We start from the raw sequence: 26,497 nt of genomic DNA on the forward strand, positions 1-26,497 counted from the left end.
AAAAAGCAGACTCATGGACACTCACACAGTGCGACTGTCTGTTTTCAACCCAGGGAGGCCACAATGAAACAGAAGAATGTGTAAGTCTATGTTCCCAGTACGGGCACACGCATTCTCCACGTGCCAGCCGCTGGCACTGAAAACAGCTCTGCCTGCGTGACCCGCCCAAGCTTCCCAGACCCACAAAGGTCCACCTGCTAATGAGTAACGACCACCAGAGGCCGGGCGGGGCCTGGGACGGGATGGCCACACTCCCCAGAAAGGCCCGCAGGGGTCCTTTAGTGTCACTCCTCACTTGAGACATCCGGTCACTCTACTTTTTGAGCCACTCGATTTCACTTAAGGACTGCAAACAGTATTTGAAAACAACTGCACACATTGGTCTTAAAATCTGCCTTCGTATGAGCTCTGTCCACCGACTCTGGTTCTGTTGGGTGAAGCCACGCAGTACTAAAGTCATCTTTGCTTCATCGACCAGTTTTTCAATTGCTTTACTCATCTCTTCAACATCACTTCAGCCCAGGTTTTAAAATTCCTTGGTTCCTTCAACCACGCAGGATGGCATGGTTTGGCCGGACCGCCACCCAGAAGCATGCCCGCAGGCCCGTGTTCCAAAAGAGCATCACCAACACTCACAGGGGAGCCGACTTCTCGGGAGTAAAACGAGCGCACAGAGATGGCCAGCCTGCTCCCTGCAGGTCCGCGGGGGGCCGACCGACGCCCGTCCTTCCAGCGCCACACTCACAGCGCTCACAGCGCCCTGCCAGACCCTCTGCACAGGATCTGACGGAGAGTCCGTTCTGCACCTGCTGACTAAGAGTCATGAACTTCATCCAGAGGTTACATGCACGCATATTAAACTTCCCCTTGCCTGGACCCAGGCTTCCAGGTGCAGAGACCTTTTCTCTATCATGGATCTGTCCTCACTGCTTCGTGCCGTTCGAGATGTACTAAGGGTACTTCCCGCATCCTTCTCTAACCCGAGCCCCTGATAAAGTCAGCGACCAAGTACCACCAGAGACGATGCGCCATTCTGACACTGACGCATCAGTCAAGACCCTTTGGGTCCAGTTGCTCAACCAGTTACAAATCCTCCTGACGTGCTGTCACTGGACCCTCAGAGCCTCATCTTGGCCACAAATAGATCACGGAAAAGATTCAGAGGAAAGCTTCAGCGGAGTCCACTGATCTACCCGCCGGGGGGCTCCAGACAAGTGCAAAGGCGGCAGAGGGAAATGGGGGAGCTGGGATTCAGATCCCTGCACAAGGAGAAAAAGACTGAAAAAGAGAGCCCGCCAGGGGGGAGAGGGGAGGGGGCGGGGGGGGAGGGGGACAGAGAGCCTACTGCTCCACAGCCACTCAGCTTCCAGAAACAATGGGCAGTTAGAGAACAATGGCTGCAGACAAAGTCTTGGGCTATTTTTATCTGCCACAGTGAGTCCCAGACAGGAGGAACTGGAATTCTGCCCTGGACGTACAGCTCCAACTGGATCTGGCCTGGGAGGAAGATGAGGTCACCCGGAACGCCTCCGGCTTAAGAACAGGCTCCTTTTTGGCTCGCGGAGTTTCTCCTTAGCCTAAAGGACCTCTCTCCCCAAGGGAAGGGTTTGCGTGCTTACTGCTCAAGCACAGCCACCGCTGACGAGGGGCAGGTCAGCTCGGGACCTGCTGCTCGGCCCGCCCAGGGCACCCCCCGGACTCCCTCTAAAGGGGTCCCAGGAAGGCAGGGAAGCCTGACCAGGAGACAGACGTCACCTCTACGGTTCCTGAAACCACAGTCTTGTCAGGTCTGTTAATTACTCAGGGTTAGAGATCCTCTAAAAGAGCTTTTCCACAGGAAGGTCCCCTCCTGCCTTCCTTGGAGCTAGCACAAAGGGGCCGAGGGCCAGGCTTCACAGAGACATGAAGGCCTCTGACTCTTCCTTATTTCAGCCTCTTTGGACGGTTCCTCTTTTTTTCTGGAAAGGCCGTCTTCTGCTCTGACAACTTGAGCCCTTCCCAACTGGGTTACTTACACCCTTACTCCTCCTGGAGGCTCACACACAAGGTCGCGGGGGCCAGGGATGGTCCCGTAAGCCTGTGATGGACACCAAACGGACAACGAACAGGGCCTGGGCCAGGGAAGGAGGTGTGGGGACCCAGGGGTGGGCCCTGCAGGCCGCCATCCGGCTGCACGCCTGCAAGTAAGTCTCCACCCACAGCCTCAGCATTAACGAACACCCAGGAGTCGGTACCTTGGACCCAGTCCAACCTTCCAGCCTTCAGAATCCTAAGTGCAAAGCTGGATTCTCCCCAAGGCAAGAAATCCAGGGCTTCATTCAGACACCCAGCTCCCCAGTCCTGCCTATGACTCTCCGCCTCTACAACACTAAGTAGGTAGAAAGAAACCCAAATAATCTCACCTTCCACTTTTCCATTGAAATAGCTTAGGGTGTCTCATGGAGCACATCCCAGGTAATGTCACCGCACTGGGAGGGAATGAGAGGCAAGAACTTAAGTGTCTTATCATTTAAAAGCTTAAGCACAGAGCAGGTATCTACTGGATGCAGCTGAGGTCAATGTAACCAATGAATGGTTCAAAGAGATGCCCTGCATTCCTTCCCCACTCCGCCCTCCCTCCACTGCCTTCAGAAGTGCGTGGGCCAAGACATTCAGGGCTCAGACCACCTGTAGGCTGATCCAGTGAACTTGAGTTACCCGGTTAGCTGAGATACCACGTACAAGGCCACGACAAGCAAACACCTTACACACCTTTTGTTCTAAGCAGGTGGTAGACACTGAGACCCAGGTGAGTCATTTGGCCACCTAACTAACTATGAAAATCTAAGTGGGTGCATGGGCCACCGAACCTGGTCCAGGACCTCATTCAAACACTGCTCCCTTGACTTCCCCCCAACCCCTGCTCCCGTAACAGGCATCCCCTTCTCCTCCAAGGGCCCTGCTGAATCATCCTGGCATAATTCAAGAGAGCCACACGGGAGCCACATGGCAGGAGTAGGGAGAAGGCGGAGAGACACAGGTTCCCACCCTGAAGCGAGGCTGACATCAGAGAAGATGTGAAACTTCCCACCCGGGCTGTATTTGGCAAACACATGAGACGGCCTGCCTCTGGCCCTATCAGAGTCTTCAACAGTGCCTGCTAAATGCACCCAAATGCACACGAGCTAAATGCACCCAGAAAACCAACGGCATTGCCCTAACGTGGAACATCTGGAGTTTACAGTACCAGGCTTTACATGTTCAACAACTCATGAAATAAAGGCCCCACTCAGCTCAGTAAATCCAAATGTACGTCCCTAATGAGGAGTCAGAAATCCTGTTGCTTTAAGGGATTTAGGGAATAATTTCAGAGCCCCAGCTCAGGTTTCCTGAGCTGCTAGGGAGGTACTTCGGGCCCCGAGAGACAGCTTCAAGGGACTAGGGTCCTGTCCCTGAACCACCAGGCTCCCTGCTAACTCTGTCATCCGAGGCTGCTTCCGGCTCTGTCTAGACCTACCTGAGCTCTAATTTTGGTCCCCATATCTCTTCAGCTTTGGCATTCCTCATGGCCGTGGCGGGAACCATCACCCCGTGGGCATCCTACTTGCGTGTTCACGCGTTTCCTGGCTTCTGCTCCTCTGTGCTGCCCTCACTGCGGTTATCTGGTGCATACGGCTTATCCAGGGCCAAAACAGGGAAAAAGGAATTCGCAGAATTTGCTATAAAGCTTTAACAACTCCTCGGAGGGATGTTCTCCTTCCTGGCAACTCAACATAATTATAAGATGAATGAAAGTAAGCTGCCGTGGAGGGGAGGGGTGGCCGAGCGCTTATTTCTAGACCTCTTGGCTCCCTGTCCAGAATTTTTTGTCCTCTGCACCACTGCTGTTTACTTACAGCAGCAGACTGGGAGGGAGACAGTCTCCCTTCTATCTTTGCTGCTATCAAGCCCTGCTCATCACTCTGGACAAACTCTACTCCCCAAGTTTGGAAGAACCACAGAGAACAACCCATCCGAAGATCTAATAAACATGACTTGGGCTGTGACGGGTCCGTGATGGCGTCTGCTCCCACTCCAGACTATATACGTTTTCCATCACCATGGTCAGGCTCTCGCGTAGCGGAGTTCCCTTCCATCCAGCAGAGATCCCAGTTGACCACCAGGGATTATAAAGCAAGAATCTCCAATACCCAACTTCAATGGCACAAACCATGACATGTAACAGTTCTCGGATCTGAGGGTGCTAGTCACACGGAGTGAGGGCAGCAGTTAATTTCAGATCTGGTGACCTTTATCTCAAAGGCACAGAAAGGAGAACAGATCACCCTGGTGTCACTCACAGGGTCTATGACACGACCATTCCAGTCCTGCTGGGAGTTGGTAAGAGAGACATGGAGACATGGTGACCACCTTGAGGGGATACAACCAAGCCCACTGACAAAGGCAGAGCACAAAATCAGGCGCCTGGGCCTGCAAGCTGAACCTGATGCCTCGAACTAATGAAGCCAGGGGTCTGACTCAGAAAGGCCACGTCCTGTTCTGTCCACGCAGCGCCAGTGCTAACTGCAGATGCACTGAGTGCAGAGCCCAGGGATGTGCTGGGACCTCTGGCAGCCTCCACAGGGTTTTGCTCTCCTTTCAGCCTATCAGCCAGCCTGGGGCCCTCTGACAGCCCCAGCGTCTCACCCACACTGGCCCAGAGCAGACAGCATCGGATGCCTCCCCCAGGGGCAAACCCAAGCAGCTGAGAATGCCAAGCTGACCGGATCGCCAGATCAATGGGCAAGACAGGCCAATGGGTGGAGAGCAGAGAAAGGGATCAATGCAGAAGCCACTCTCCATCCACCTGGCCGGGTGGGAAAGGGAGCGCCAGGCTGTACAGCCCTCATCCGCTGCTGGTAAGTGGCTCTCCCTCCTCAGGAAGCCACCAGGAAATTGCAGCCACCACAGCCCCAAGCTCCCGGACGAACATCCCTGCAGCTAGTGAAAGCGCTCATTATCTTCGCCCAGACGGACACGGAGCTGACCGGGCACGCGGGTGTGTGCTCGGAGCATCGGGGAGCACGGCGGGGCTCTCCTCGGGGTCCACGTCTGCACATCCCCTGCTGGACAACCTGAGCGGCATGCCTTGATCCGAAAAGGGCCGCTGGCTGCTGATGGGTTTGGGGCTGCTTTTGTGGGCAATGAGAAGGTACTGCAGTGAGGTATCAGTGAGAGCTGCACAACTCTGTGAAAGTACTAAGACCTACCGAACCGCACACTTTAAAATGGGCCATATTAGGTGAATGGTATCTCAATTTAAAAAGCAATTTAAAAAAAAAAAAAAGAGCTAAGGAGCCACCTGCTAGGGGCCGAGCAGTGGGAATAACTAGAGGACTGGGAGACGTGGCTCCCTCGCTTGGAGTTTCCCTTCTAATGGGGCAAACACACCCCGTATAAGCGCACAGACGGCGGCTCCATGCTCACAACTCATGCTGAGCGCTATGATGATGATGACTCAGATGACAGGTTTTGCAACGGAGGCTGAGTGAGGTGGCTGGGTTCCAGAAGCATTGGGGCAGGAGGTGGGAAAGAGCCTGCGGGTGTCCGAGTGCAGGGGGCGAGGGAGCAGAGGGGGCCCAGGCATCAAGAACAGCTCCAATGACAGTTGGAAGGCGTTTGCGAGAGGGATGAGACATCGATGTGACCTTAGCCACAGGGAAGCCTCAGGAGATGCAGATAGGCCCCGCTCCCCGGGAGACCGTGGGAGAGGCTGGCCAAGGTCATTTCCAGAGGTGGACACCTGGTGTCTGCAACTTCTGGGGCCATTTACATGAGGATTGAGAGGGAGGGCCACAGACTCCAGGAGACAAGCAGAGGACCTCAAGTTCCCCTAAACCAAACCGGTCCCCAGAAGAGGCCGCCCCTAAACTCCCTTCAAGTGGCATTAGCATCTATATATTTCTATGTCTAAGGCTTGCAGGAGAAAGACGTCTCCATCAGACCGGGCTCTTTCTGGAGGCTTCTCCCCCAGCCCCTGGAGGGAGAAAAGGAGGGGCAGACAGAAAAGGGCTTCGGGCAAAAAACACCAGACCAGGCTCCCTGGCCATGAACCCAGAAAGGTGCAGTCACCACACCATGACCAAAGGGGATCTTTTGGAAAATTCTTTTCCAAGAGGGATCATGAGTTTGGGCCCCTGGAATGCCCCAGAGCAGTGCTGATTGGTTCCCCAGCCCTGACTCAGACTGAGCACCGGCTCCACCCTCAGATGAGTAAATAAACTGACCCCAGGACCAGAGGGGGGGCAGGGGCAGGCGGGAGCAGGACCGGAACCCAGAGAAGTTGACTCCATGCAGGGAACAGACAGATGAGATGCTGAGTCCATTCCAGAGACGAGTGGTGCGGCAGAATTCTAGAAATAATTCTCTGAGCCTTACACACTTCTCCAGTTGGGACACAGCCCTGCCCTGGCAGCCTGCTCGTTGCTGCCTTATGATAGACTGAATTAGTCACTGGATTAGCAAGCGCATTTACACACAGCTGTTTAAAGACACAGGATCTCCTTTTCCAGGTGCCAGACTCTGGCTGTAAATCAACCACTGCAGTTGGCAAGGGGCAGACTGCAGAGCTCACGGTGCCCGAAGGCATCTTCAGTTGCAAAGTGCTTTAGCGGAAGTCAGCTAGAACTAGGAGGGTCTCCTGGGCATTTGCTTGGGGACCGAAGGGACAGGGGGTGTGGAGGAGAAAGCAAGGCCAGTGGGGTTTTTCAGCCCTCAGGCTTGTCCTCAGGAAGCTGCCGAGTGGATCCACGGGGAGGGGACCGTCGGGAGGAGGCGGCCCCGCCCCGGGCTGGCTGCACAGACAGGTGGCAGTGGCTTCCTCCTACATCTCAGGTGCCTAGGTCACTCCCCGAGAAGAAAGGACTCAGGCAAAGAGCAGAGTATTCAGCAATTAAAGTCATTCTACCTCCTGATAAGGATCATGCCAAGAGCCAGCCCTGCTGACCTGAAGATGATGCTGTAGTCAGAACTGGGTCCCGAGGCCTAACTCCAGTTTGCTAAGCACGTGTGAGAGGAAGAAAACACTGCCGCTGGCCACAGGGACAGCTCTGGCCCACTTGGTTACGGGGGTGTTGAGTGGAAAATTTTCTGTAACCAGGTTAACAGTAACCACAGTCCTAAGAAGCACCGAGGTAGCAACAGCACCGTCAGCAAAGAGCGCTGGTACAGAAACAGCGGCCCACAAGACGCAAGGCTGACACCCCATCGGTGAGAGCCTGCGTCACTGAGAAAGCACTTCAGGGGACTCATCACGAAGCCTTCCCATAGCCCTGAAGGCTCTTTCTGATGACCCCTATTATAAGGATGAGACAGGGAAGGCTTAGGGAAGTTGAATTCTTTGCCTAAAGACAAACCAGCAAGCAGAAAATTCAGAGGCGGGGTGGGTGGCTCACCTCTAAACCCTGTCTTTGCAAGACACCACGGCTGGCATCACAGCCAACGTAAGGAACGAGGGGCTGCGGGATTTGGGGACAAACAGGACTTTCTTGGAGTGACTCAAATGTAGATCCCATCCCTGTGACCATGAAGTCTCAGCCACCAAATGGGAAGAGAATTTACCTGTATCTTAAGGCCATGCTAAGAAACCTGCGGCAGAAACAGACCACCTGACGAATATAAGGACCAAACACCAATTACAATAAAGGTGTCCAGCACCTAGGCTCCATGCCGACAGGAATTTGGAGCAGATTCTCAAATAGATTCGTGGCTGGTATGCGTGGGAGCAGCTTCCTGCGTGTCTCGCACCGGCTTTGGGAAATTCAAATACTAATTCCTTGGCACTGATTTGCCCACGAAAACCCAGAGAAGGTTCTCTTCCTACAAAGAAGGCAGCTGGGACCTCTGAGACCAGACTCGCCCTTGGTCCCCGTGCGCTGTCTGCAGCAGGCCTGTGGCAGTTCAAGCTGAACAGAACCCGTGAATCCAGCAAGTCCCCAGGGCCCTAAAAAAACAAAGTCACTGTTTTGTCATCAGCACCCAAAACGCTTTGGAGACACTGCAGCCAGGCTGGGAGTTCATGTTGCTCCCATCAGCCCATCCATCACAGGTGAGGGCATTAAAGCCACAAGGCTCCCCAAAGAGAGGCCTTCAGAAAGCCAGAAATAAAGAGATACTTTATTTAAAAAAAAAAAAAACTCCAGCTGAATCAGAGGTTAACTCCAGGTCCATCATGTAGACATTGATTCATTCCATGTGTGTGTTTATTTTTCTACAAACATTCCTGTTGCATCAAGAGGCCTCCAGGCCTAGCCGTGTGCCTCGGAACAGCCCCTCCCTGGAAGATCTCCAAGCACAAGTGGAACCTTTACTTCATTCCTCAATTTCCCAATCTGGAAAATGGGGGCGAAAGCACCAATTCTCTGTGCAAGATTAATAAACTTAGGTACCCTTTTTCATTTGTCCACTCTGAATTTGAAAATGCACAGTGGAAATTATGTGAGTGGCTTTTTCGGCTTTCTCTCTGTGTGCCCATCCCAGTGGTCTACACTTAGAGACACACTGGACATTTTCTTCCTCAGCCTGGTAATGATGGGGGCCTAAAAGAGCACGCTGCACAGGAGGGTGCGCCCAGAACCAAAGCCTCTGACGGGGACATAAGCAAACTTTCTCTCCAAACTGACTCTAAGTTGGTGGGCTTTGTGATTAGAAAGATCTAAGCTTAAATCGGTGACTTGAAAGTTCTAGGGGCTTGGGAAAATTATTTGAAACTCTCTGAGACTCAGTTTCTTCTCGTCATAATGGGGATTAAAACACCAATCTTGGTACAAACCATTCTGTATAAAATAAGCTACAAGGAGATGCTGTACCACACAGGGGTTACAGTCAATGTTCTATATTCACTATAAATGGAGAATAACCTTTAAAACTTGTGAGTCACCATGGTGTACACCTGTCAGACTTACATAATATGGAATATCAACTATACTTTGATGAAAAAAAAATTTTTAATAAAAATTAAAAAAAAAAACCACCCGCATCATAGGGTTGTTTAAAGAAGGTGGTCACTTGTGTGAAGCACTGTGCAAAGTGCCCCGCACCCAGTGGGCACTCTAGAGTGACTAGTTTCACTTCTCTCATGCCTCCAAACTGAAGCACAGAGATGTCCAGGGACGAAAAACCAGCCCCCAGCAATTACAAGAACATTTGGTGTCCATGAGGAGGCAAGGAGGGTGTGAGATTGAACTCTTGATCTCCTGTGAAATCAAGGATGCACTTCCTGCGCACACGCACGTGACTCACCCGCGGAGCACAGCCGCTCTGTACCACATCTCCCACTAACTGAATAGCACCACCTTGCAGCACAGGCGCCTCCAGAGTATTCGGTAAACGTGAGCTCCTTAACGCTTCCACCGTCTTCCAGAGAAGGCAGCTCACTCACGAGGAACAGCCTGCCTCCAGAAGAATCCAGAGATGTGGCTAAAAGCTGGCAGCTCACACTCAAAACAGCCGCAGGCAGGGTGATTCTCACACCAGGCAATAAAAGGTAAAAGGATGGCCACCTCTCTAGGTGGACCCTTCCAGCCGTCTGCATAGAAAGTGCTCAGAGCAGGCAAAGGGGGAACCAAAAACTCCACAGGCCTGACAGAAAGGACTCACCAAGCCACAGCCTGAACCCTAGTTTGAGGAGGAGACACACTTTGCAGCCACACTAAGATTTCCTTTACAAGCCTACGTTTTCCTAACAAAATTTAAATTAGTGCCCAGATCCAAAAAGTCTAAACTTAAAACTACCGTCTCCAATTTTTGCTGCCATCAGGGGTACTTCTCTCTATGCCCATTCCCATCGCCTCTTCCCCCAAAATCCAGAGGCCCCAGAGGGCACGGCTGGCTCTTTAGGCCTGAAGTCACCCCCAAGGAAGCAGCGACATGCCAAGGGAATACGTCTGCCTGTAACAAGCTGTCCTTTGGCCCTGGAACGCTCTGGCTTCCAGAAGGACCGAAACAAGGAGGGGGAGGAGATTATTTTATTTGGGAAGGAACAACACATCGAGCTGGGGAACAATCTAGTTCATCTTTGCTAAACCCAGAGTGTGTAAACCCAGGGCCCCAGAGAAAGCCCCGCCCCTAACGGAAACCAACAGGGGCAACAAATCACTCATCTGAAATGTAATCCTTGTTCACCTTTTGGGCACCACTCTTTCCCATAACACGCAGTACAAGGTGCAGAGCTTTCTGGGGGTTATTTTAGTTTTTATCCTGAAGTGCTCCGCCAGCTCCCTGAAGTTCCTGCTCATCATTAAAATGGGCCTCATTTGCTAAAAAGGGTAAACTGAGGCTCAGCAGACCACAGCAATGTGCATATATCTCAACTAAGGAAAACAGAGGTTGGACAGGAATTCTGTTCAAAACTCTTTAGATGAAAAAAAAAATTATTTCTCAAAAGTCCAAGATGAACCTACCCTCAAGAGAAATTGCATATTTATCTAGTAGCCTGTGGGGTCAACTTAGCTTTTTTTTTTTTTTAAACTTCTTGAGAAGGGACTAGCCTGACATCCTACTTAAGGTTTGGCCAGTGGTTTGGCATCATGGAAAGCTGTGCAAACTTTCCAGATACTATATCACAGTGATCTGCACAACACACTCAAAGCTGAATAATTAACCAACTGTGTACAAAGGCCCCACTAACTACATAAAACACGCAGGGAAATCTAACGTCGGCAAAGGAGCCGAAGGTGCCTCGTTAACACCTCCACCTCGAGCGAAGGTTTAGTAGTGGCAGTAATAGTAGTAACGTGAGGGCCCCACGTACTCATCACATCAAAGAAATAAATGTTTTATATGTGTGTCACTGAACAGAAATGTCAGGCGATTTGGAGAATTCCAGCTCTGTGCTCTAACTCTGCCACTCACTTATCTACCAGGTAACCTTGGGAAAGAAACTCGGAGTCACACCTGGGCCTCGACTTCCCCGCGTGCAGCACATCCATAGTGCAGAGGACGACCAGGAGCTTCGGATGTGGCCACGTCACCTGTCAGACTGCAAATGCTACCAGATGATAACCAAGCAATAAATGAACTGGTAAATAATCTGCACAAACAGGCCTTAATATTTCCCCAACTTCAACAAACAGCCAAATATTTCTGAGAAGGGTGAAGGCAGCAGACAGGGCACTCTAGAGTCAGCCACGGCTGGCTTTGAATCTAAACTCCACTCACCTGCTACGTGGCCTCGGGCACACTGTTTAACCTCTGTTTCTTCATCTGAGAGATGGGAATAGTACTTAGGGATTAGGGTAAAATAATGAGGTTCTCAGTGAGTTAATAAGGCACCGCGTTCGTAAGCTGGCGCCCAGTAACTTACAGGAAAGAAAAAACAAAACAAAAAGTAAAGATGAGATGAGAGATGTCGACACAGTTTCAAGCGGATCAACTCTACCCTGTTCTCCGGGGCAGCTTTCCTTGTCTTTCCCCTAAACTGGCATGCCGATCGCAGGTCCCTGCTGTGCCGGACCTGTCTCAAAACGCAGATAGCACGCCAAGAACCCGATCTTCAGATAAGGTGTGCAGGCCGCGCACCCCTACAGCTCTGAGCGTGGCCTCTGAAAGGCAAGCGGCCTGCGCCCACCACACCCGGCGCACACTCGCAGCTTTCTGGACTCCGGGGAATCCAGAGCAGGTGGGGTCTTGTCTGCCCCCGGGGCCGCCAGCGCCTGTGGACCCGAGGGCCCAGCAAGCCAGCGGCCAGGCCCTGCCCTCCCTGCAAACAGGAGGCGGCGGGGGAGGGGGGGGCTCCACTCACGGGCTGGGGCAGGAAGAGGCTCCGGGGGGCTTTGAGCAAAAGGCATTTGCGCTGCAGGAGGCAAAGTGGGTGCCCGGGGCAGCGCGCGGGGAAGGGCTGGCGGAGGGAAGCAGCTGGGGCTCAGACCACACGGCCGGCCCTGAAGATGCGATGCGGCTGGGACCCATCGCCTGACCTCCCGGACCCCCGGCCCACACGGCCTGCCCCGCCGCCCACCCCGCGCTGGAGCTGCTTCCCGCTGCAAGTTAGCGGAGGCGGCTGGAAGAACGAAGCTGGCTCACGGAGGGAGACCCAGAGGGAGGTATGACTCCTGGTCCAGCGTCACCCCCGGGGGCGACGTGGCTCTCCCACTGTCAGCAGGGCCTGTAACAGTGCCTAACGCCCTTCTCAATTAATTGTGAAAATTAACCTTCACAAACCGACACAAAATCCTCCCAGCGACAGAACTGTGCGGAACAGCAGGTGGAGGGCAGGGGAAGCACACCTCCACTCTGTCTGCCTCAGTGCCATACGGCGCTCTCCCCAGGCCTTCAGTTACACAAGATCAGTGATGAGGGAAGACTTACAAGTCATCTTCTCCAGTTAATTTATTTGACTCATGAGGACCATGAGGTCCAGAAAAATGACTTGTTCAAGGCCTCACAGATGAACTGAATCCAGGCCTCCTGAGCCTCCGGGTGGTGACGGGTCCCCCAGACGGGACGCTCAACTTCTTTTGTGCACAAAACGGTTTCCTAGTGTGCTACCAAGTGTCCCCTTACCATCCGCGAGCCCCCACTGGCTCCCTAGCACTGAATCGCTACTTCAGTGACAAGAGACAACCCACGCATGGCACACAGAATGAGCTCGAGCCCTCGGCAGGGAATAGCCATCAGACAGGAAAAAGAATAAATAACCACTGCACGGGGAGGCTCTTCCCCTGAAAACTCCCTGTGGTGCGTCTTCTGAGGGGGGTTTTAAAACCAGACTCAAGAACACACTCCCATGAGCGATAAGTCATGACAGTAACTATCCTGGCACAAAACTAACTGCACAAAAAAATGTCACTAATTGAGAGCAGCTATAGGACCCAGCACATAGGAGAGGTCCCTGAAGACACACTCCAAAAACCAGGTATCTACAAGCACGCACCAGCGTTAGGAGATCCCCAGCCTGACCTAGATTCTTTATTTTCCATTTGTACCTTGAAAATATGTACCTGATTGATTTTGTCATCTTCTCTGAGGTTTAACGCTTATTCTGATGAACTGATATAGAGGTTTTAACAACTAACAGTATGAGTGGGAGGTAAAGTGATGCAACCAAAAAAAAAAAAATCGCCTCTCTCAGAAGCCTTTTCAATAACACGGCTCTGTCCTTAAAATCTCCCTACTTTCAAAGGCAAAATTCATCCTGAGATTCAAAATGCTCTCACACAGACCCTGGCTTCACACTCCCTCTCTCTCTCTTCCTTTTCCACAATCAAGGTAGTTTTCTTCATATTTATGTAAGCCTTTCTTTCACGCCACACTTTCAGCATCCTTCTCAGGCTGTCCTCTCTATCTCAAATAATCCTCCCTTGTTTTTATGCCTCCTTCAAATGCTTCTGAAATGCCCACAGTCTCCCTGAAGCCGCCCCATGAAATTATTCTAGCCTGGGACCGTTGGAAGAAAGGGACCAACAGGCACAGAAAATATAAATAATCACTGACCCACACATACTTGTATGAGTTCAGACGGCGGGCCTCCTGCACTCTCAGCCACAAAAGCACCTGGAGCACAGGGAATACTTCATCCAGGTTGCGCGGGCCCACTGTACAGCCCCGCAGGGTATAAAGGGCTCAGAGGTGGTTACAGAGACGCAGACCCAAGACCACCCGCCTGGCCACCACGGACCAAAACGCCTACCCGAGGGCAGCGCTTGGTCCGTATGAGGATTTTGCTAAAAGTCTAATGAATGGCACTTAAACTCTTTGATTGCTTTTTTCACCATTTCCTTTCATTCTTTCATTAGTTCTTTCATAGTTTCGTCCTCTTTTCCTGTCATTTCTCTTCTCTTTTAGCCCAAACAGGTGTTGCAATGGAAGCCACCATTCCCCTCCTCCTCACCTGGAGAACTGAGGGCTTGCTTTTTGATTTAATGATACCAAAAAAAATTATTTCTGCCCCTGTTGATTCTCACAGAAACCCTCTCATCTTGGATAAACATCGAAACACAGCAAAAAAAAAAAAAAAAAAATTTAAATTGTCTTCACTTGTGTAATGATGCCATTTCCCCTGACTCAAAAGTTCCTTTTCTCACACACACACACACAGACACACGCACACTCACACACACACCCTACATGCATAGTTTACAGTTTCTCCGCAGAACCTTGCAAAGCAAAAATCAACAGCTTAGCAGAGCTACCCAGAGCTACCAAGAGGTTTCAAATGCTTGCAGTGAACTCACTTGAGGTTGATTTTTAGTTGTTTCTCAGGCGTTGAGAAATATTACATTATGTGTCAAAAACACATTTAAAAATATAACTTATGGTTGGGGGAAACCACACTGAACTTGAATTTCTTCTAACTCTTTATCTGGTCCTTTGAGCTTACTTTGGATGGCCAGAACCCTAAGGTTAGCAATTGAGTAGACAACATAAAGATTATTTAATTCATTAGCTACATACTGGGCACTTCATCTCTGGGGAGAGTCCTAGTTTAGGCCTATTCGTCATTCTGGTGTAATTATTAAAGCACCCATCACACCCTCAAAAGGGTCCCAGTTTGGATGGTAAATTCTATGCTCTCCCTATGTACACACCACCAAGATCTGAAATCCAAGAGCCTAAAACCTTCCAATGCTACGTGGGGTCTTAAAGCACCATCTGGGTCAATACCTTACAATTCTGAGACAGAATCAAATACTACAGAAAAGAGCCATGGGACCAAAGCTGATGGGGCAGTAAGAAGCCCCCTTTCCAGTGTCCAGTGACAGGCTTGGCCCCAAGCAGCAGAAACTGGAAAGCACCTGGGAAATATGACAAAGTTGACCAAAGAATCAATAAACACTTACAGCTTGAACAGCAGTATTTGCATTATGTCTGTAAGCACGGCGCCCTGACAGTGAAACTGGATCATCTACTGAACCTACACTGCCGATCAGTTTCTTTCTGTGTCTGCATGGAGACGGTCAACTACACAAGGGAAAGAAAAGGTGGCACAGACAGGCACAGAGCTTCAGGAAAGTAGCCAAGGAGAAACAGCCCGTGTAGGCAATTTGAAAAACATCTTCCGACCATCTGAAAAATAAAGACCTCTTCAAACTAACCGAGAAAAGGCAAAATGTAGCCACAGACACATGACGTGTAAAAACGATCGATGGGGGAATTGTCTTGACATTCCTCACCCTAGTGAAGAAGAACTCAACAGCTGGAGGCAAAGGGTGGCCCTGCAGTGCTGTGAACAGGGAGGCCAGTTCCGTCTGGGCAGGGAAAATGGGCCAGCACGTCACTGTGGAGCAGCCAGATAAAAAACGTGGGGCCTGTGTTGGGAACGGACAAATTCCTCTCTCTGATGCCTGTGTGGGCCCACGGGGATTCATTGTTTGGAGAAAATGCTCCCCATGAGGCAGTGAAAGAGGAACTGAGACCCATGGACAAGTCGCCAGGGAGTCTGCTGGCTTCTCTCTCAGCGGTGAGCGTGGAGGGCGGGCAGGTCTGCAGGTAGGGTCCCGGGCTCAACTCTCCTCCTCGTGCCAGAACAGCTACAAACAAGGTGCCCCGGCCCATGAGATGGACGTAAAAACTCTACACTTCAAGGCAGGAAAAATAAGACTTGTTTGCTGTGCAGACCACAAGTGTAGGTACCTATGGCCTCCTTGCAAGAAGGAAAATTAAATTACATCTGTGCTAAGAAAATGAGCCAGCTGCTGATCAGGGTCTCTGGTCACCCAGATCATGGGTGACATTAAGTGCAGAGCTGTGCTGGTGATGAAAGAAGTAAAACGGGGAAACATCAGGAGGCTCTGGGAAGGATGTGAACTTGGAAGTGAACATAATCGCATCCTCACCTGTAAGAGAACTGACTCCATCTGGAAGACATCAGAAAACCAAGGAGCCTGGTTCTCTGCTTGGGGATCTCAGGCAAGCATTGCTCAAACCTTCAAGCATCTTCTTAAATCAACATTACCTGGACTGCCAGGCCCGGAGAGAGAGCGTGTGGGAAAGGCCCTTTCCCCAGGCTCAGAGGAGTCGTGCAGGATAGCAGGGGCCCCCTGAACCCCCAAAGCACTGACCACTAGTGCCATCTCCTTCCCCCTCCTTAAATTCCCCAAGTTTCTGTGAGTAACACGATGCTTTATTTTAGGCAGAAAATGCTTGCAAGAGCTCCTCAGTTTTCAAGTTTCTAACAGTGTGGCCTTGAACAAATCAGACGTTTCTCTGGATCTCACCATCCTCATCTGAAAACGGACAGACTAGTAGGTCCCCACCCCCCAGAGCTGTTGTGAAGTGTGAAAGAGCCTGGCACACAACGCAGGCTCTATATGTGTTTCAGAAATATCCTGGAGGATGGGTACAGTTCAGCGGCAGAGCGTGTGCTTAGCGTGCACGAGGTCCTGGGTTCAAGCCCCAGCGCCTCCGTTAAAGTAAATAAATAAAGAAAGAAACATGCCTGCCACTTGTGAATGGCAAGACTCTACCGTCATTGCAAGCTCAGGGGGTGCCAACACAGCCTTGGGTCCCTCACCCCGCAAAGCAGAGATAGCTGTCACTACACTGTCGCTGTGGCCAGTGTTGACTTATCTGTGCTCTTTGCAACAGGGAGCCTCCTTTTCTCAAAACTCCCTGACCTATGCTAACCAGCTCTTGGTTTTACAGGGATTTTGATGGAGCCCAGAGCAAACGGGGCTCTGGGAGGCTGACCGCGGGCTGGTTTGTCTCCTAGAGGGAGGTGATCCCACTACAGGGTGGTCTGGTCTCTTTAAGAAAGAAAAAAGTTACATAGACAAAAAAAAAAAAAAAAAAAACAGCAACACAAACCAACCAAAAATGCCAGGAATGCAAGTTTTGCCAACCAAATAAATAAGATGTGAGGTACTTTATAATAACTGGACACGATGCATTTCTCAAGCCTGCGTAACTGAAAAACTCTACTTTTCCATCAACCGTACAAAGTCCCCGACCCCCACCCCTAGTCTTGGTGGCCTTCTTGCCCAGAGGTGGCCCTGACAACCTCCACCACCCAGAGTAGCTGACTGATCCCTGCATCGGTAAGCGACAGCCAGGCCCTGGAGATGCTCCGACACTGAGAGTTACCTGGCTCGCTGTGTTTGCTGCTGGAGCACAGAATGGAGCTTCAGGGCCGTGAGATCTCAGCAAGGCAGGTGAAAAATTTCTCTTTAACTTTAATCTTACTTCGCTCTCAAATAAGAGATTAGGGGAGGTGCACAAGGCAGCTGTAGCCCCTACAACACATATCAAGGGCCCCTGGAAATTCTGCAGCCATCAGGGTCATTTTTTGGTTGTTATGACGGGTCAGCACTGTGATGGGCACACGGCAATAGACCTAATTCTCACCTCAACCCTGCGACGTACGACAATTATTGCACTCATTTTACAGATGCAGGAGCTGGAGCACAGAGAGATTAATTTGTCCAAAGGCACACAGCGAGAAGTGGCAGAACTGAGATTCAAAGCCACTAGGGTCCCTGCTCTGCAGCCCTGGGCTCATGGTCACTACTGGCAGATGGTCTGGGTGGGGGAATCCTGGCAGCTCTGCCCCCTCTTCCTTGTCTGCGCTGATGAAGATACAAAGACTGGCCCAAAGGCGCTGGGAGAGGGACAGAGCTCCTTCCTGTCTCGGAGGACAGAACAGGTCCCCGAGGGGCAGACGGGGGTGGGGGCGGGGGTGCTGATCCTCTCAGTCTTGTAAAAGAGCCAGAACGAGCACCTCTTCTCCGAGCATTATGCTCACCTCACCAAGAAGGCAGAGTGAGGACGGAGAGGGAAAATTAAGCGGCTGTGGAATGTGTTTGCTTTGGCACCCAGCCTCCACCCCTCCTCAGCAACTCCACACCAGGAGGGAACTCCATGGACATTCAGTGGCTTTGTTTGTTTTAACCCATTTAAGATCTGAGAACCTGGCTATCCTGTACTACAGTCAGCGTGATATATCCAACTTTGCACTTGCAAGGAAAATTCAATTCCCACATTATTTCCAAGCCTATGTTAATTTGGTACTTAAAGCTGTCAAACTCCGGTGAGGTCTCAATCTAGAATAAAAGTGAATAAAGGTTCTTGATCAGGTCCTAGCCACTTGGGGCAGGGGGTGCAGAATCCCGGTTTAATTATTTAAGCCAGATCAGTTCCCAAACTAGTTGTCTCCACACATAAGCAACTAAACAACCCGAAGAATCATTCTGACAAATATTTAAGTCACAGCTGTGGACACAAAGCCACACTGTGAGGAGTTAAACTTTAAACACATCCTATATGGTCTGACGGGCAGAGCAAATCCCCACTCAGCCAGTATCTTTTCCCACCAAGAAAAGCAGGCAGCCCGGGGCCAAGGCTTCCTCCATCCCTGCACCTGCAAGTAGAAGTCTCAACTGAAGTTTCTCTGCTAAGCTTTGCAGAGGTGCCTTGCAGTATTACTCAAGGCAGTGTGCACTGAGAAGGCAGAAACGGGGCTATATTTCACTTGAGCTGCTGGCTCACTCGATATTCTTAGGGAAGTAACTGACCTTCTCTGTGCCTCTGTTTCCCTTTCTGGGGTATGGGTATAATATTCAAGTATATCCTACTAAACAGCCAGAAAATAATCAACTCACACTTGGCTATTATATTCTATATATATTTTCAAGTTTCTCTCTTTATTTTCCCCAAGATAGCACCAGAAATCAAATCTCATTACAATGAATGGCAGAAGACTGCCCAATTCAATCGGTTGAAATTTTCTTGTATTGAAGGTTGCTGACAAAAATTTAATCAGTGGCTTGGAAACCTTGTTTGCAAAAGAGAGGCACTGTAAAAGCACTTATTATAATGGGTGATGACTGCAGCATTAGGCCTCACTGTCCCCATTTTACAGATGGGAAAGCCAAGAAAAGTTACTTGCTTGGGGTTTATTTTTATCAATAACCAACAGAACAGCACCATATACGTAAAGTCTCTAATATTTACTATTACATTACTACCCCCAAAAAAACCCTTCTGCTGCTTACTGTGATCTAAAACGTGTACTGTTAGGGGCCCTTTTCCCTCCCAGCACACCAAATCCATCGCAGGTTCTTGGACTGACAAATCTGCACGATACTTCCCAGACGACCAAATCTGTCTCTTCCCCGTAAACACACATATAAACAAGCCCTACTTAAGGGAAGGATCTATTCGTTGAGACGATCCTTTCACTTCTTTAAATGGTTTGACTCAGTCGTGACTGACAGAATTTATGCCGGCTGCTCTGAACCCCTAAACCCAACATCACTGCATCATCATTTCAGAAGTGTAGCTCTAAGCGCCTGAAATGTCTCCACGGTTCATCTCAGCATCCCTGTGAGTCTTCCTGCACCTCCCAGTGAGCAGCCCTAAGCGTGAACACTGGGAGGGCTAAGAGGGGAGGATGGGGTCTCTCTTAACATTTCTGAAGGATCTCCAAATGACAAAATGTCAGCCTGGCTTGTGTTGAAAGTTGAAGCAGATTAAGAAAGGGTTAAAATAAGCAACTAATTATGGCGGAGGCAGAGAAGTGTTAACCACGGGAGCAACAGCTAAACTTATGGATAATCGGATACAACAGAGCTGCATGTTACTGCAATTCATTATTTTCCGGAAAGCATCGCCTTCTCCCTGCATCTTTCTATATACCTTTACCTCCAAAAATCACTAACCTCTAAGCATACCTCGAAGTTCCCTATCCTAAAGGAAAGCATCTTTTCTTCTCCAATCGCACTGATTCCAGGAATTTGGGAGAGCCTAAGTCCATCAAACTGCTTAGCACCAAAAGCCATGTCCGAGACAAAATGAAATTTCTTTCTTATCCCCTTCTTCCTCAAATCCTTCAAACCCAAGAGTTGGATAACACAATGACCAAAGACCTAAAGTCACGTTTGGTGCTGGAATCTCTTCCCTCTTCTAACAGATCTTTGGTACCAGGGGACAAATTTACAGCAGATTAGAAAGATGGATAAAGTGAGGAATCTGCCTGTACAGACTCGGGATGTTTCCAGGAGTTAAGATGGTCATTTCAGCTTGCCTCCCAGCTCCTCGTCCTGAACCCAGAAAACAGGAGCTAGACAGCAGAGACATGTGACAGGGGAGCACGGGAAGGCAAGATACTGAAAATGCGCTTGAAGGCCAGCCAGTTAGACACGTTTGGGCTCTCACTACCCAGGGCCCTCCAACCAGTTCCAGTACTGGGGGACGCGAGGTCAGTGGGTGATGTCCTCGGTGGCAGTGTCCACCGACCTAACGTTAAGGAATCAGGCCAGAGGGTTCTGGCTCATTTGGAAAAATAAAAAAGCAGGAATGGGGGTACTAGACATTCTGTAAGCTTTTTCTCACTACTCACAAAAACACAGCTGTGAAAATAAATACCACCCCCCAAACGCGGGTCTCAGGCCACCAACAGCCCTCCTCCTCAGCCTCTGTATCTCTCCAGCTGCCACCGGCATCGCCCCGCTCGCTGGGGCAGAAGCTCAGGCAGACGCGCACCTCCTGGAAAGGAAGGGCGAAGGAGGAGAAGTGGAGGCGACCACGGCCTCTGGCCAAGAGCTGGGGTGGGGGCTCGGCGGTCACCACTCACCCGGGGAGGGGAAAAGCTCCAGATCCACTTTTTCCGTCTTGATGATTGTGAGAGTCGGTTTGAGATCGACGGCCGCCTTCATGGTGCGAGGAGTGGGAGACAGACAGGACTAGAGCAAGTTTGCTGTTATTCTTGTTGCTTTTCTTTTTAATGGGGATCAGTAACAGGGGAAAGGGGACGGGGGGAATCGGACCTTCTTCTCTAAAATCTCAAATTCCCGCTGACTTTCCCCCGCGCCCAGAAGGTGAGCGCCCGGAACTCTCTCCCGGGTAGTTGGCACTTTGCGGGAAAGTGCGCGCGCCCCGGTCCCCGCCTCGCCTGCGCCTGGCCGGCTCCCTCCTGGTCCTCGCCCGGCTCCCTCCTCTCCGCGGGCAGCCGCCTGCGCTCGCCCTCGCCCTCGCTCTCCCGAGCGCTCTCCCTCCCTCGCCCGCCCGCTCTCCCCTCCTCTTTGGGGCGTTCCTCGCGGCGCCGAGCCGGGTCCCTGGGTCTGCGCGCCGGGCCCCCCCTCCCCCCAGGATCTCCGCGGGGGGGCGGGGGCGGGGGCGGGGGGGAGCGCTGGGCGGGCGCGGCCGGGGGCGGAGCCCGGGGCCCGCGGCCAATCGCCGGCGGCGGCCCAAACCGAAAGGAAGACCGGGCGGAGCTCCGCGCCCGCCGCGCCCCGCGCCCCCGGGGCCCGGCCGCCCGGGCGCTGCGCTCAGAGCCGGCGGGCCGGGGAGCCCACCGCCCCGGCGGGAAGGGCCCGGAGCGGGCGGGCGGGCGGGCGGGCTGGGGTGCCCCGACTGCCTCGACCCTTCGGGGAAGTCCTTCCGATTCTCCACGCATTCTTGACGACTTGGTCACCCGCTCCCGCCCCCTCCCAGGAGCGGCATAGTTTTCCCAGTGCGTGTCCATCATTCATTCACAAAGACTGACACACAGGACGTGAGGCATGCGGCGGAGGGGCGTGCGTGCGAGCCGGCACAGGGGGCTCCGAGCCAGTGTCCTCAAAGACTCTGGGAATATTGGAGTCGGGCCGGTTAGTGAGTCAGGAATCGGGACCGTATCGCCGGAGGAGCCTTCAGTTTTTCAGAGCCCACCCCCCTCCCCACCCGTGGAGTCGTTAAGAAATCAGTTAAGAGATGACGGGGGCGGCACTCAAGAGCAGCCCTTGATAAGGATCAAGCCCAAGGCAGCCTCCTGGAGACCCCGAAACAAAGACCCGGCGTCTTACTGGAAGAGTCAAGAACAGGGCCCCCGAACTAGAATCCAGTCACGGGCATCCTTGGGCTTCCTATGGCAGTGGACGGGCGCGAGGCAGAACTATTTTTCTCCTCTTCTATGTCACCGTTGACCAAATTTTTGTCTTTCGTTTCAGGTTCTCCTCTGCTAGATAAAACTGACAAGCTACCTAACACCAGCATCAAAAATGTGCCGTCAAGGCTATGTGGTTTTGAATTTCTGGAGCTCACCATCTGCAGACGCCATTGTGCATGACAAACGCACAATACACAGCCCCTTTTCCCATTTGGGAAGTCCAGACAGTTTGGATACTGCTGCACGATCCTGCATAATTAGTGATTTGCCACTGGTTCGGTGCTTATCGTAAATGGAGGTCGTTGGCCTAATTAACAAAACAACATGTAGACACAGAGGTGCAAATGTAGACACATCCATGTACAGCTGGAGCCAGGCTCTGATATCTATCTTCGATTAACTAGATTAAGCAACAATCTTTCTGAACAACCTCAGAGAAAGCTATTTTCAGTACTGATTTCTAAGCATAGGTTGAACTCCCACCACTTGCCCATAACTGTAATCTCTGCCTCTAATAAGTATTAACACACCCATTTACCTTCATCTAATCCCAGTTTTGCCCCCTTGAAGTATCAGTAACTTGCAGGTTTCCCACAACAAAGAAGGGAAGGAGCCAGGAATAGGAGAGAAATCCCAGGCTGCTGGTTCAAACCCCAGATTATGCCCCTCCTCCAGCGACCAGAGGAAAGTAACTTGAATAGGATCATCCTAACTTTTGAAGGATTGTGGTAATTCAGCTGTGTTTCCGAAAGAAAACACTGCTGGCCCTCAGACAACAAGAACAGACCCGTCTGATCCTGAGGAAAGCTGAGGGGAGTGAATTGTGCATTTACGCATCCAAGTGAGCAGCAAAGAAAAGACCCTTGAGCCAATCCTGCCTTATCCGCTGTGAATACATCAGAACTGTGCAAATGGAGTTGCTCTGGGGAATTTTATTATATTGATTTTGTGTCAGTTTCAGTGCTGGTGTTTTTTCAGTCCAGGTGTGAGGACTCTGTTTCAAACATAGCTTCCTCAGAGCAAGTCCTGTCTCTCTCTGCCAGTCTGTTCTTTAGCTTTCTTCCCCAGGCTAGCCTAAACACAGTTGCTAAAACCCACAAAAGTTAGACACTAAAAGAGTCCACCACGATTAATCCGTAAACACTGTCCATTCCAGCAATGAGGAATGTATTCCTTCAATTCTTCAAAGATGACAGTTCAACTTGTCAATCATCCTTTCTAACCCAGACCTGAAGCACAGAAGCTGTAAATGTTTGAATGTGCAAATCAAGAAATGGGGTTTGGGAGATGGCCAGGGGCCACCACAGACCTCCAGGGAATTTAGTGCTACAGGAGGCCAATTGCAAATACTGATGTTATCAGAAGTTATGCATCTGACCTCGGATCTGGTGAAAATTTCACTTTGGACAAGGAGCACTACTGTGGACGAGTTAAAATATTTCGACATATTTGAGATATTAATAATCCAATCAGGCCCTCAATGATCACACTTGATTAATCTGATCAATTATGATAAATGAAATTTTTTATTCTCTTTGGGACCCAAGTAGGTTTTTCTAAACGTTCTTATGGACTTCAGATGCTATCTTTCTTACCGCATCCTAAAAAACAGGGCCTAGCCCAGTGCCTGGCACATTGCAGATACTCAATAAACACGCGTTGAATAATGAACTACCAACTTCCTGGTCACTAGGGACCTTTACTTTGTGACCAAGTCTTTCTAATTCAAAGGTTAAGTGAGTTTGATACCCAATGGCTTCTGAAAATGAGCTTAAAAATATCAGCAACTCTGCCTCCAGGTCTGCCCTTTGCCAACAATAAGCTTTACTTCCCAGCAGCCCACGTCCACCAAATTTCACTTGTGTGTCCGTTTCCCCACCAGCAAAAGAAGATCAGCTGAACTTTGCCTTCCATCCACTTGGGCAAGTTGTTTCAAGACTATATATGATTTTTGAGGCACTCAAGAAAAATCAACCAGGGAACTACTTTGCTTTTGCCTGTAACACAGCAGTCTGCTCCTCCTGCACTTGGGAGAAAACAGAACTGTATTTTCAAACGTTCCCAAGACTGAGGGCATTACATCCAGCAAGTGCTGAAATGCCTTAAACTAGAAACATCACGTCAAAGGGGTTTTAAAAAAAAGACTACAGGAGTGGAGGGCAGGGGTGTGGAGTTAGATGTTCATGACATCAAGAAAACAGTCACAGTTTTACAAGAATTCCCTCAAAAACATGGAGTATGTTTTTAAAAAACATAAACTCTCTCTGTTACACTCCTCCCTCAACTCCACCCCAACCTCAATAAAAAAGAAATAGAAAAATACACCAATTTCAAATAATTCTGGAAAACAGGCGTTCCCTCTCCAGAGCCTGCTGGAATAAGTTATTTGTCTACTTCCTGAATCTTGAACGTCAACAAAATGCAGAATCTCTGTGTTTTGCGCTAAAATGCGCTTTATTAGAGGTAGGTGCAAAAACATTCAGACCACTAACGGCTCCTCCAGAGCAAGTTTATGACTCACAGATGTTGATTTACTGGTTTAAATGTAAGATTGGAAAAAAAAAAAAAAAGTCCTCCATTAGCAACCTGCCCGCGTTGCGTCTGTGGTTGTCTTTCTCTGAGAAAAAGGCAGCAGCCCCCGTCACACGCAGAAGCAGGCTTCTGAAGCTCAGCGCTGAAGCCAGTGGTTGCTGAGCGATAGGTTGAGTCACTGAAACGCCCAGTGAGGGAAGAGAGATGCCCGGGGCTCCGATAGCTACCATTACGGAGCTGCAGTAAAATGGAAAATTGGAGAAAATGAAAAGAACTCTCTTAATTAAACTCTGATGCCAAAAGGCCTTAGGGTCAGTTCAGGAACCCAAGTCGGGTGGTGGGGAGGGGGCCTCGGAGCGGTGCTGTCGCTGGCTGCACGCTGGCTCTGTGACCTCACCAAAGCCACTTAACCTTTTTGTGTCACAACCTCATCTCTGTTTCAGGGAATAAAATCACCCCTGGCTCTCCCAACCGTGCAATACAGACTCATTAACTATTGTTCCGAAGGTACAATAAACAATGAGCGGTAAGTTAGCAGGGAAGCCGGGAGGGGGTGGGGGGCCTGGGGGCCGGTTGGCCCTGAGAAATCTCTCCGTGATAAAACCGAGATGAGAGGGAGTGGTGTGGACTCTGGAATAAGACTCAGATTCAAATTCCAGCTCTCCCAACCGAGCAGCTGAGCGACTACATGTAAGTCACTTAAACAATCCTAGGGCCTCGGTGCCTCCCTGTTTAAAGCAGGGTGGTTTGGAGGATGAAATGAGATAAGGCATGCATATCATTAGCACCGTGTCTAGGTCAGAAAAAAGAGCTCAATTAAAGTTAAGTCATTGTTACTGTTCCTGAGATCCAGCGGAAGGTAGGAAATAGGAGAAATCACATAAAAATCTTCTCCGCAGAGTAGCCTGGACCCTCTATTTACCGGAACTGTCTCCATGGCGAGATAAGGAGACTGATCATGCCTAATTTAAAAATCTCCTGATTGGGTGACCTGCCCAGTTTCAGCCCCACTTGAGAAATTCCAGTACTGCCTGATCAGGAGAGAAAACCGCAGACCTGTATTCGTTTTAAGAGTCACGGAAAAGCTGTAGTTCAAATTCAGGAGGAAGATCAAGTTGGTGGTACCTCTTTGGAGACAAACACCTTAGGTCTTGGCTTCGTCACATGTTCGAGTTGGGTGGGGTCTCTTAGAGATAGTCAAGTCCAGCCCTCCTTTTTTCAGAGGGAAAAAATGACTCTGAATGAGTAAGTCATTCTGCCCAAAGCCACACAGCCCTAAAAAGGCAGTGTCAGTCCTAGACCCGCGGCAGTCCCGGAGAGCTGACCACAGCTCTCTCTGGCGTCTCCTTTGGGTGTACAGATACCACACTGCAAGGGAAGTCATTGCCATCCAGCTCCATCTGTTCCCAGACACTCTTGAAAAATGCAGCAGGAGACAGGGTGCATGGGAACAGATAGATGATCAGACACCATTTCTAGAGATTAACAATCTCCCCTGCACTGAATGTGTTGTCTTTGAGCGAGTACAGGATAACCAGGCGAGCATTCCCTGTGGGAGACAGCTTGGCGTGGGCTGTCAGGAGAGAAAGGGTCTGGGTTGGCTCTATTGCCGTCTGCAGTTTCTTTAGACTGTAATTATGAACCATTCAGCTGCATCTGCAGACCCAACAATGCAGGATGGATGGGCCTAATCCACGGGCCAAGCGACATTTTAAATCCACCAGCTTAGACATCACGTACTCCTCCAGCAGCAGGGCAGGCTCTGCTCACACAGAAAGAGGCGAGGAGCTGCTGGTCACAGCTGCAGGGTCCCAAGGCTTCCTCCACACCAAGGTGACCTCACTTCCTGCAGGTGAACCAAACACCTTCCCGGGATTTCTGCTCCCTCCTGGTCTTGGATTGTGCAGAATGCAGGCTACCCTGTGAACCTCTGGGGGTCACGTAATGTGGATTCCAATTTAAGTTGTCCTAAATTGGCCTCTTGAGGAGGCAGAGGGATGATGGCATTAGCACAAATGGTGGAAGAACCAATGTTCTTTACTGACATGGCAGAAGCAGAGAACCCAGCTCCTAGCAGGGAACTCCAGACCCTGGGAGACCAGGATCCTGGCCCCCTCCGCGCGCTGCAGGTGGTTTCAGCTGGTGGAA

The 26,497-nt window shown here is 50.6% G+C and overlaps 1 protein-coding gene across 5 annotated transcripts in view; it reads right to left on the reverse strand.

The window, feature by feature from the left end:
* Positions 1-26,497, reverse strand: part of ETS1 (ETS proto-oncogene 1, transcription factor) — a 121,953-nt gene that overhangs the window by 43,532 nt on the left and 51,924 nt on the right. The window contains exon 1 of one of the 5 annotated variants that reach the window (XM_045518725.2): positions 20,525-20,964. The exons of 3 other annotated variants lie outside the window; for them this stretch is intronic. In XM_045518725.2, the coding sequence (XP_045374681.1) occupies positions 20,525-20,606 (82 nt within the window). In that variant the 5' untranslated portion in view covers positions 20,607-20,964. Of the gene's footprint in view, positions 1-20,524; positions 20,965-26,497 lie in introns of those variants that run through there. One more of the 5 variants, XM_010957857.3, reaches the window with a different exon arrangement.

The sequence above is a fragment of the Camelus bactrianus genome, chromosome 33 (assembly GCF_048773025.1).
Source record: "Camelus bactrianus isolate YW-2024 breed Bactrian camel chromosome 33, ASM4877302v1, whole genome shotgun sequence".
In the NCBI taxonomy this organism is placed as follows: Eukaryota; Metazoa; Chordata; class Mammalia; order Artiodactyla; family Camelidae; genus Camelus; species Camelus bactrianus.